This window comes from Aphelocoma coerulescens, chromosome 1 (genome assembly GCF_041296385.1).
Source record: "Aphelocoma coerulescens isolate FSJ_1873_10779 chromosome 1, UR_Acoe_1.0, whole genome shotgun sequence".
In the NCBI taxonomy this organism is placed as follows: Eukaryota; Metazoa; Chordata; class Aves; order Passeriformes; family Corvidae; genus Aphelocoma; species Aphelocoma coerulescens.
Genome location: NC_091013.1, coordinates 80,648,742 through 80,660,865, shown reverse-complemented (window position 1 = coordinate 80,660,865; position 12,124 = coordinate 80,648,742). Strand labels below are relative to the sequence as shown.

Sequence of the window (12,124 nt, the reverse complement as noted above, 5' to 3'; positions counted from 1 at the left end):
ACTGAAAAGAAATTTTTATTCTGGAGTAACAGTAACAGGGTCTGTAATCATGGTGTAGTGGAAGAGGTACTAGTTGTATAATTCCTTGTCATGCAAGTTTACTTGCCTACAACCATTATCCTATGGGTTCTTGTCAAATTGTGAGCAACTGGGTTAAATCTTTGCTGTTCTTGAGAGTAAATTACATATATGTATTTATTACTGATATGCATGGTGGTAAATATAGGTTTTTGTTAAAAAATGGCATTAGGCCATAAATTTTTTTCATTCAGATGGATGGCCAAGAGTAACAAACTTAAAGTTGCAATGCCGGTGTCTGGCTACAATTTTTTAATGAAAAAAGGTGATTTCTTAGCTCATCTAAAACTGCATTGAGAGTGCTCACCCTTCTTACAATATGCCGTCAGAGGAAAAATTGATTTAGAATAATTACAGATTTTGTTATGCTAAATGAAAATAACTTAAAATATAAGAGCAGAACAGCTAACTTCTGAGGGTACATAACCATTTGAATTTTCAATTCCTGACTTTACTTTCTTCCAAAACACAGGCAATAGGAGAGCTTTCTCAAAGTCAGCGTAACAGACCATGTAAATTTCCACAGTTACATTTCTGGATTGCCTGACATCCAACTAACAGGACTGATGCAGTTCTCATATAACCACCACCTTTGTGGGTACACTGAGAAGGCAAAGCCTTTGTATCTGTGGTAAAACTGCTAGGTTTGTTTTCAACACTTTTTATTTAATTAAATTAAATAAAATTAAAAATTAATTTTTTTAACATTAAAAAAAAAAACCCCAAACACAAACCCCTTCAGGCACTTTTTTTTTTAAAAGTCAGAGGTCTTTCATTTTGTCTTGGTTCCAGACAGGACAGGGTTAATTTTTGCAGTAGGCAGGAGCTGGGAATGACTAGGTCCTCATTCAAGAGCACCTCTCATCATTTTTTGGGGATGGGGGAAGGGATCCCTTCTGGGTCCCTAAGGTGGTGGAGGGAGCGCTCAGGTATTGTCAGGTGTTTCCATGTGGTGAACACTCACATGTGATTCATTTGCCTCTTGTACACTCTTTTATGAATGTTGTTGCTGCTACTGTTTGTTTTCTTAATTCATTGCTGTCTCCAGTAAATTGTTCTTATCTCAACCCATGATCTTTACCCTTAATGCCTCCAATTCTTCTCTCCAGCCCACTGCAGGGCAGAGAGGGGAAGGATGGGGGAGGGAGTGAGTGGTGCATGGTTTGGTGTGTTTTGGTAGGAACACTAAATTGGGGAATACCATTCCTAAACCACAACACATTTTAAAAAGAATTGATAGGTCTGTACATACTGTAGCTTGAAAAAATCAGTATCATGTTTTTCCCAGGAGTAACTCTCATTGAAGAATTTGGAGACTTGTGTTGCTCTTTGCTACAGTGAACTTCCAGAAAATATGGGAGATCTTATCTTATCTTACTTCTAGGATGTAAAGAGAATTCTGGAAATTGTGGCAGAATTCACTCCATGTCCTCGCAGCAAAGAACACTTTATAAATACCTGTATCTAAACTTGGTGTGAACCAAGTTTAAAATACTACTGAGCTTAAGCTCAAGAGGGTTCTGTGTTTAGACTCACTAAAGGTTCACAACAGTGCCCAAATAATCCAGCAGTGAAAACATCTGCATCAGAGGTCCTATACTTGGAGTAGGATTAAGAGGTAGTATGATGTGACCTTTCCAGGATAAGGCATGCATCCACTTACTTGGGGATTGCTGTAGATCTCACCTATAGCTATCCAAATTGAAGAAAAGTGAATCCCTAAGTACAGTACAGTATACTTTGTGAACATGTGCAAGTGTCATTTTGTGGACATGGTCAGTTGTGCACCACTCTTCCCTCCAAGGCATAAAAGGCCAATATTTCTTGCTGAAGGCACTGCCTTGCCACCCAGCATTTTATCCCTCATCTCTAAACCAATGTGTTTTAGAGTGCACAGTTCCTTTGCTTTTTTTCATAGAAAGAAATCTGCTGTCAGTGTTCAACTACATAAGATTAAATCTCTCTCTGAGCTGGTGCCAGAGAGAGGTAACCTGTAGAAGAACAGCCTTTCTATGATACTACCAAAAGCATTTATTACCTTTGACAAGAACTCTGAAAGTAAATGAAAATACAGTCTCACTTTCTGACTTCATTCAGTTTTCTGCATTTAATACCAGACTTCCAAGCTTCCCTAAGAGAAAGGATCTAATACTGAGCTGTGTTTCCCTTGGGTTGATAAAGTCACAACTGTATTTTCTAGGCAGAAGAATCCTCAGGTTTTGTTCTTGCCTGTTTCCTGCCTTGTTACCATAATAGAATGCTGTTACCCATCCAGTTGCCAAAGAAAGTCAGTCTGCTGGAACTTTGCTGGGCAACCTTATCAAGCTGCAATATTTGAAAATTTTACCTGAAAAACATGTTCATATTAAATAATGAGTAGGGTGTATGTGGGTGCTGCTATATTTCGTTTTTCTACTCTTATCTAATTCCAACTATAATAGTGATAAAATGACTGTTACTTTTAATACTATCTCTCTTCACTCTAGGACCCCTTGGATTTACATGGGTAAAACATTACTGCACCTACGACAAAGGAACAAAAACTTTTACAATGAGTATAGCTGAAACAAAATCTGGTGGAAAAGTGGTGAGTTGCATGTACATGAACACATACATGAGCTGTATATTCCATCTTTTATATTAAGCATTTAAGAACTGCTAAAAGAAAAAAATGCAAACAGCATTGATGCCATGATGACTTTTTGCCTTTTCTTTTATACCTCTGTTATACCTTTTTACAACTTCTGTATTCTTAGTGCTTTTTGCCTACATTCTTGGACTTGTTTGTCAAGCTGAGAGACTAAACATTTTAGAAGCTTCATAGGTAGAGGATAGTGTGCCCCAGACCCCAAGGTCCTCTCCAGAGCACATTTTGTAAACTAAGATACAACCATCCAGGGGAAGGTTCCTCGAGGAGAAGGGCTCACTCGAGCCTCTCATTGGGGAATCTTTGATAGATCTGCTAATTAGTAAAACCTGTAATGTTATACCTGATCTTTTGGGGGTGTGCATTGTGGTGTGCATTGAGGTGCATTCTACCTGAACATGTGCACCTAAGGATCCTTAAAATAAATACCAAGGTAAAATCCCTTTTCCCCTTCTAACCGTGTTTGACTCTTAATTTTATGACCAGGAAAAGGCATCGGCATAAGGCTGTTTTCATTGATGAAGCAGTGCACATATTATATAGCATGGATACATATTTAATATTTCTTTTAAAACATATTTAAACCACATATTAAATAACTTCTCTAATGTGGTTATTGTAAATGCATAGGAAATTTATCACATTTGCACAGAATAATAGAATGGATGAGGTTTGGAAGGGGGCTCTGGAGATCTCTAGTATGAACTCAATGCAGGGTTAACCAGAACAGGTTGGTGAGGTCTGCGTCCAGTCAGGTTTTAGATAGCTCCAGGAATAGAGCCCTCTATGAGCAACCTGTTCCAGTGTTTGACCACCATAAAAAAGCTTTCTCTTAAGTTCAAATGGAATTACTTGTATTTGTGTTTGTGCCCCTTGCCTCTTGCCCTTCCACTGGGCACCACTGGGAAGAATCTGACTCAGTCTTCTTTACATCTTCCCATGAGGTATTCCCATAAGGATCAGTCACTGATATGATCCCTCTTCTCCAGGTCAAACAGTCCCAGCTCTCTGAACTTCTCCTCATATGACAGATCACAGGATCATCAAGGTTGGAGGAGACCTTCAAGAGCATCTGTCCAACCGTCAGTGTAGCACCACCATAATCACCCCTAAACCATATCCCCAAGTGCCACATCCAGGCTCTTCTTGGACACTTCCAGAGATGGTGTCTCCACCACCTCCCTGGGCAACTTATTCCAATGCCTGGCCACCCTTTCAGTGAAAATTTTATTTTTAATATCTAATCTGAACCTTCCCTGTCACAACTTAAGGCTTCTCCCTCATGTCCTTTCACTTAAGACATGGCAGAAGAGACCACCTCACTAAAGCCTCCTTTCAGGTAGTTGTGCTCCAAGTCCTCAATGACCTTGGTAGCCTTTAGCTGGACTTGTCCTAGCACATCACTGCCTCTCTTGTACCAGAGAGCCCAGCACTGGACACAGCATTCCAAGTGTGCCTCAGCAGTGCTGAATGCAGGGTGAGGATCACCTTCCTCCACTTGCAGGCAGTACCCTGCCTGATGCATCCCAGGAGGCTGGTGGTTTGCAGCAAGGTCACATTGCTGGCTCATGGTCAACTTGTTGCCTGCCAGAACCTGAAATTCCTTTTCTGCCAAGCTGCTCTCCATCCTGTCAGCCTCAGCCTGTCCTGGTGCCTGGGCTTATTTCTATTCATGCTGAACAGTATTAACCCCTTGGGCATACTGCTGGTGCCTGGCTGCATCTGGACTTCTGCTGTGAGCTCAGCAGTTCAGGCAGTTCTCAGTCCACCTCACCGCATTGTCCCTACTTCACCTGTACTGGTCTATGAGGATGTAGTAGGATGTAGTGTCGAAAGCCTGGCTAAAGTTGAGATAAACAATATTCATTGTTCTTCCATCATGCACTGAGCCATCCATCACATTGTAGAGGGCTGTCAGGTTGATCCTGTATGATTTTTCCTTTATTAAATTCATTCTGAATGCTTCCAGTCACCTTTCTGCCCTTTAAATGTTTGGAAATGCTTTCCATGATTATTCACTTCATCGCCTTCCCAGGGATAAAGGTGATGCAGACCTTTATAGTTCCCCATAAGATGAGAGGAAATGGCCTCAAGTTGCATTAGGGGAGGTATTACAAAAAATTTGTTCACCAAAAAGGTTGTCAACCATTGGAACAATCTGCCAGGGAAGTGGTTGAGTCACCAACCCTGGAGGTATTTAAAAGATGTGTAGATGGTTTAATTGTGGCCTTTTCCAACCTAAAAGGTTCTATGATTCTATATCCTTCTCCTTGCTCTCTTTGCAGACAGGAGTGACATTTGCTTCCTCCCATTCCTCAGAATCCCCAGTTGTGTCAGCCTTGCCAATATTATAGTGAGGTCTCACAATCATGGTGGTCAGAAATAAGAGTTAGTTTTATTCTTCAGAAATCTTTTTATCTGCATATGAGAGTTGGCAGAATTACATGATCTTCATCCTAACATGCATGTAATCAAGTTATACACACAGGTGTTTGTAAGATTTGAATTTAGGGAATTTTCTGAAATATAATGATTAAAAAACAAATATATGACAGAAAGCTATTAACTGTAGTCTTAATATACAGAACAAATATTGTATCTATTCCTAAATAATTTTAAACCCTGTGTTAAGACATGTTCTTTGGACTGTTCATGCAGTTAAATTTAAGATGAAGCCAAGGTGTATAGGCGTACTGCCTGTGCTAATTTCATTTTATTTTGTTTTGTAGAATGGCCTTGTCACAAGCTCACCAGAAATGTTCAAGCTGAAATCTTGCATCAGGAGAAAGACAGATTCAATTGACAAACGTTTCTGTTTTGATATTGAAGTATTTGAGAGGTGTGTTTCCGTTGTATTAAGAATTTGAAAATAATTGCAACCAATATATGATAATTACTCCTATAATAGGAACACGTTTATCAGTATATTTGTATACAGGCAAACTAGGTTTTCAAGACTTAATACTTCTTTGTTCAAACCTGGTTTTCTAATTAAATTGACTACAAAGCATATGTGTTGTCTTTACTACTTTATGTTTGCATTCAGATACAACATGGATTCTTATGGAACGTGTAGCAAAACTGACTACCCTTTTAGAAACCCTACCCTTTTAGATCATAAATATTTTTATAAATACTTGTTAATAAGCATATTCTTTACAAATCTCTATTGCTTTCAGAAATGTATAGTAGCATGGGTTTTTTTCTACATTTTTTTTTGCACTTACTCCTGGATATTATATGAGATACATGAGAACAGCTTTCCTGTATTTAAGGTATAGGTACACAGTACTTTGTGGGAGTATTTTTTACAAGCTTGGGAATAAAGAGAAATATTGAATTAATTTCTGTGTTAAAATATGGTAGATTGACTTCTGTAGTTATTCTCTTTAAAAACATTTTATGACTGTTAGCAAACTTTCAAAAAACAGGCATGTTTTATACCTAGCTCAAAATTATTCTGTTATTTCAGAAGCTATCAACTTTCTCTAACTTCTGTCTGTCTTTATATATTCACTTCACATCACTATCCATTCGGATTCTGGATTTGGATACTGTTTGAGAAAAATAGTAACTTCAGTGAATGTCTGTGTTTCTGACAGACCTGGAATCATCACACTACAAGCTTTTTCAGAATCCAACCGAAAACTTTGGCTCGAAGCTATGGATGGAAAGGAACCAGTAAGGATATTTTTAAATTTTCTTTTCATTTTAAGGTTTTCTGGCTCACATATTAAAAAAAGAAGCTAGTACACATGTCAGATATTCTGTTGCAATACCAGCAAATACAGTTCTTTTCTTTGTGAGACACTAATGCAAGTACATAGTGAAGATAAGTACAAAGTAGAAAAGAAGATCTATTATTTTAAGTCTACGTTTATATATCATTATTTTATGTTAGGATATTTTAAGTAATAATAATTAAAGTAATATGATAGCATATTGTCTAATAGGATTCATGGTTCAGGTAACATATGCGAAATGGTAGTTACTATAATGGTAAAGAACAGCCATCTTTTGGGCAGTGTCATGGAGTAAACAATTAGTACCATCTCAAAAGGCATTGCTGACAGCAGAAAGATGTGTTGAAATATACTGAGAGACAGGCTTGTCTGAGTTTTCTTCCCTACTCTTAAAGTAGTCACTGGTTGAGGGTGATGTCAGACCTGTATCTGATAGGAAAAGAATGGTTGATCAGGTTTATGAAATAGATGAGTGTTTTTACATGCTTCTTGTTTGACTGAACCGGTACCGAAATTATAATCACTAGCTGTTTTGAAATGTAACCCATTTGGACTCAGTAAGTCTGATTTCTGATGCATTGGTTGCATTATGGTAGCACAGAGCTGTTAACTCAGCTGTGTGCTGCAGCAGTAAATGTCAAGAGATGGTGGAAGGCAAGGTTGGAATTTCCCTAGCAGCAGTCTAGTACATAGCATGTTGCAACTACTAACAAACATGGCAATAAAGGATGTAAAGCACAAACACTGTCCTATTGCATTGTTGTTGTTTGGTTGTTGTTTTTTTTTTTTCTTACAGATCTACACACTGCCGGCCATAATTAGCAAGAAGGAAGAAAGTAAGCTCTTTATGTTGAGTTACCATATGTGGCTAGATTTCTGTAATGTTACAGTTTCTTGATACGCGTGTGGGAGAAGGAGATTATTTTATATTTTATTTCTATTGCTGTGAAATAACATTCTTGGATATCTAAACTTCCCCTGGTACAACTTGAGGCTATTTCCTCTTGTTCTATTGCTTGTTGCTTGAGAGAAGAGGCCAATCCTCACCGTGCTACAGCCTCCTTTCATGCAATTGTAGAGAGTGATAAGGTCCCCCTGAGCCTCCTTTTCTCCAGGCTAAACACCCCCAGCTCCCTCAGCTGCTCCTCACAGCACTTGTGCTCCAGACCCTTCCTCAGCTCCGTTGCCCTTCTCTGGACACGCTCCAGCCCCTCAATGTCTTTCTGGCAGTGAGGGGCCCAGAACTGAGCACAGGATTGGAGGTGTGGCCTCAGCAGTGCCGAGTACAGGGGGACGGTCACTGCCCTGGTCCTGCTGGCCACACCACTGCTCATCCAGGCCAGGATGCCATTGGCCTTCTTGGCCACCTGGGCACACTGCTGTCTAGCGTTCATCTGCTGCCAAACAGCACTCCCAGGTCCTTTTCCACCAGACAGTTTTGCAGCCCCTGCCCCCAGCCTGTAGCACTGCCTGGTGTTGCTGTGACCCAAAGTGCAGGACCTGGCACTTGGCCTTGTTGAGCCTCATACAATTGGCCTTGGTCCATCACATCTTTATAGTTTTAGGTGTATATGCACCTATTAGACATACACCGAGTAACACAACTAGTGTATTTAAGGGTACTGTGAGATTTGTAAGCATAATTGTATTAACACTGTATTAACACATTGGTTATTAACATCATACTATATTAACACAAAGATGTAAAAATAATTTAAATAATATGTCTCCAAGAAAGAGATTTGTAAAATTTGGATATGCATATTCATTGGAGGTATATTTGAGACTCTGAAAATCTGAAATTTAAGCCACTATATCTGTTCTTTTGTATGATGGTATTTATTTTAATGCTAACAAATAACAATTAATAACAAGTATGCTGTTTAAACATCTTTATTTAGGTAGTTAGAGCAGTGGGCATTGATGATGCAACATTAATGAGAAATGCGTTCATTTGAAATAAGATGACTAATTAAACTCAATAACAAGGATTGTTTTCCTACATTACCATTTTATGAGTGATTATGTGCATATGCAGGGAACAAAGAATATTATTGCGTTAAAACCAATGGATATATTCTGGTCATAATGTAGGTCCTGGACTCTTAAAAGCATTTTGCTCAGCAGCTTCCAACTGTATTTTTAGAGAGGCTGCTGATTGCTGAGAAAGACAGTAGAATATTAAGCTTCTAATGATACAGAATGACCAGAAAGTTGGGTTGTGAATGCTAAGGATATATGTACAAAGACCCTATTACACAGCAAATATCATAATGTTATGGATAACCATGTATCAGCCCTCCTTGACTAGTCTGGGAATGTAGCTAAACAGAAGATTTTGTATATTGATGTTGGAAAGTAATTACCCTTTTTTTTTATAGTGTTCTTAAATGAAGCAGGTTTCAACTTCGTGAGGAAATGTATTCATGCTGTAGAAACAAGAGGTGTGTATTAAATCAGAAATAAGGTATTAGATTGCTATGACTTTTTTTCTAAAATATTACTTTTTTTTAATTCTACATGTTTTACATCTGTGCTTTGAAGGGCATCCATAATTGGTTTGGACTTTTCACATTTTATCTATGTACTTTACACTCAAAATTGTTGTCTCCAGTTCCAACAACAATTCTTAACGTATAATTTAAGTGAGGTTTTTAAACTTTTTGTGTAATTTCTTGTTGGTTAAACAGCTTAATACACAATTGCACACATCTTTAGTCTTTAATTTGTGTGCACTGACTTGTCTTTTCCTGTGATACAACTGTAGGGAGTCTCAGCTCCCAACTTTGGTTTCAGGTGTGAAATCTGAAGACCCAAAAGTGACATCAACATTCTCTGCTGGTACATCTGGTTTTTTGCAGAGTATAACTCCTATCATTTTATTCACTCAATGTTGTACATTGGTTTTGAGGGGTTTTTTTAATATTTAGTAACATTTAATGTTTAACAATGCTCATTTTTCATAGTGGGAATGTAAAAAAAGGAAGGAATAATCACTCTTCTGATAAGGTGATATCTTAAACTCACAGTAAGTTTTAAATGGAGAGTTATGGCTGTATCATCTCCCAGACAATAAGATAGCCTTTTCTTGAACTGTCAGTGTGCAGATCTCTTCTAATCCAAAAGTGGTCTCTCTGTGCAGCTTTGAGCTCAACATGAACCCCGTTTCTCAGCCAACAATGTTATCATTGTTGAATCACTGCTGACTCAGAGCTTGCATTATTTTCTGGGGCAGAGAGGGTTTCAAAACAAAACACCTAAGTTAGCTAAGTGAGATCAGATTTAGGAATGCTGTTTTCAAAGGAAAAGTAGACAATTTCTAAATGGTAAGGCTTGAAGTGGGGAGAATGGAGGACATTTAACTCCTGCTGATTTTAAAAAACAGTTAAAAATAATAACATAATCATGACTGAAATACTGTATTCTGAATGTCACTCTTGAAACATTATTTGTTATTATTATCTGTGCTATTAAAAAAGGCCTGACAATTTTAACTGGCAGCACAAATTCTCAACTAATGTGTTAAAACAGTATACAGTATATATTTTTATTTTCAAATAAATGACAATTACATCTTATTTGAAAGGGATGATGGTCTAAGCAAACAGATGCATAGTAATTCCACTGACATCAAGGCAATATAAACTTGTTGATGTGTAATGTGTTTTAAGACTGCTTTTGGGTCTTATTTTACACTTTTTGTAGCCATCACCTTGTTGTTTGCTAATATGGGTCATTTCCATGCAGAAGGGTTCTGTTAATGTAAAATTATGCATAATGTATAGTATGGTGTGGACTCAATGGAATGAATTTTTTAATATCCCACAAGAGATTGCAGTAGGGTAAAGCAGTACTTAACAATGTAATGGTACAGTGTTCCATAAATACATTTAGATGTTTTGAAAACATACACCAAGGAAGCATCAGCATGTATTGAAATAACCATATTTTCATTATTTTCATTATTTTCATTTACTTGTTTTCCCAATATAGGTATTACAATCCTGGGGCTGTACAGAATAGGTGGTGTAAATTCCAAGGTGCAAAAGCTGATGAATACCATATTTTGTAAGTATCTCAAGTGAACTTTTGTCAGTGTGCAGTGTGTCCTCTGGTCCCTTTTGCCTTAACTGCTGTGCTCAGAAGAGTGTGTCATAATATTCATAGTTTTGTGTGTGCACTTACTGCCACTAAATTGAGTTTTCACTCTTAAAATGAGTGATTCGTCTGTAGTTTGTTGTGTGCATTAGTATTCACTTCTGCATGTTACACATGAGCAAATTACTAATAAAAATGCTTTTCTTCTGGCTTTAAAGTTCTGTTTATTGATATGTATTTGGCTTGTTCCAGAAGTTCTCCAAAGCTTAGTTCCGTAACACATCATGGCTCAGCTTAATAGACACTTGTCCCAGTCTTGCACTTTTCTTGCTAATTGAGCTCTCTGATGCCTGTGTTTGCATGTCTAAGACAAATGCATTAGTAATTCTCTGTGGATTTGGGCTTACTTAACCCTTTGATACAGTGCATAAAGTTAATGTTTACAGTTACTAACCATGAGCACTGAATTTATTTTTATTAGTACTTTGGCAGAGATGAAAAAATTTAAATTGATCAGATTGGTGATTAGTCTAGCTAATAAATAATCAGTTGAGCTAAATGGCTGATCTAGTAGCTTTTGTTTTTGCTACTTTTCTGGTTAATGCATTAGTCAAACTGTAACAAAATCCTAATTCAAATTTCTACCAGCCCCTAAATCTCCTCCTGATATGGATATTGATATGGAACTTTGGGACAATAAAACAATAACAAGTGGACTAAAAAACTACCTCAGGTAAGTATGATCCTACACAGTCTCAGTATTCCTTTTCTGGCCCATTAATCTTTGGCTTGTTAATATCATATTACATTTCTTGTATCCATTGCAATGGTAATAATTGAGTATTTTATTATCCTGCTTAATATTCCCATGATTATGTACACACCTTCTACCTTTTTAAGCTAATCCTGCTTTATATAGCTCTAAATTCAATTAATTGCATGTTCTTATTTAAATTTTTTGTGTTAACCACAAAGCATGTTGTGCTCAGTCATTTGTCTGCAAATCCATTAAGTTGTATGCCATAAGATTTCATGACATTATGGTTGAAAAAAAATCCCAGCAAAAGCATGGGTTTTTATCTTATGCTCTTAATATCTTCACAAATAAAACATCCCTCCTGTCATTTTTGCTGGTAAGAGACAGAATATTCGGAAATTATGGTACTTCTGAGATAATGCTTTCAGATTGCAATATATAATGTTCAAAAGAGACATAATAAAAAGTGTCCAGCCCAGGTGGTGGGTGTTCTATGCCTTCTAAAAATCTAGATTTCCTAAACAAGTCACTAACAAAGGGCAGCATCAGAAATTCCTATTAACCTGGAAAACATGCCTAGAGTTTATAGCAGAATGCTCATGTACATTGCATTGAAAAGACTGGCTTTGATTGAAGAAATTTATAATATATCTTCAGAAGCACAAGTCATTGTAGCTACTGTGTGTGTGAAATTAGGACATGAGCTAGCAAGCAGTAGCTCTTTGTGTCTGTAAGGCAACTCACAGTCTGCCTTTCAGAGGATGACTCTTTTAAGACCTCTCAGATCAGAATTTCAGTCCC

General features: G+C 37.5%; 1 protein-coding gene across 2 annotated transcripts in view; it reads left to right on the top strand.

Moving 5' to 3' along the window:
• Window positions 1-12,124, top strand: part of ARHGAP42 (Rho GTPase activating protein 42) — a 150,229-nt gene that overhangs the window by 114,028 nt on the left and 24,077 nt on the right. For both annotated transcript variants that reach the window (XM_069014976.1, XM_069014980.1), the window contains exons 9-15: window positions 2,565-2,665; window positions 5,455-5,564; window positions 6,328-6,406; window positions 7,265-7,304; window positions 8,850-8,912; window positions 10,462-10,536; window positions 11,215-11,299. In XM_069014976.1, the coding sequence (XP_068871077.1) occupies window positions 2,565-2,665; window positions 5,455-5,564; window positions 6,328-6,406; window positions 7,265-7,304; window positions 8,850-8,912; window positions 10,462-10,536; window positions 11,215-11,299 (553 nt within the window). The remainder of the gene's footprint in view (window positions 1-2,564; window positions 2,666-5,454; window positions 5,565-6,327; window positions 6,407-7,264; window positions 7,305-8,849; window positions 8,913-10,461; window positions 10,537-11,214; window positions 11,300-12,124) is intronic.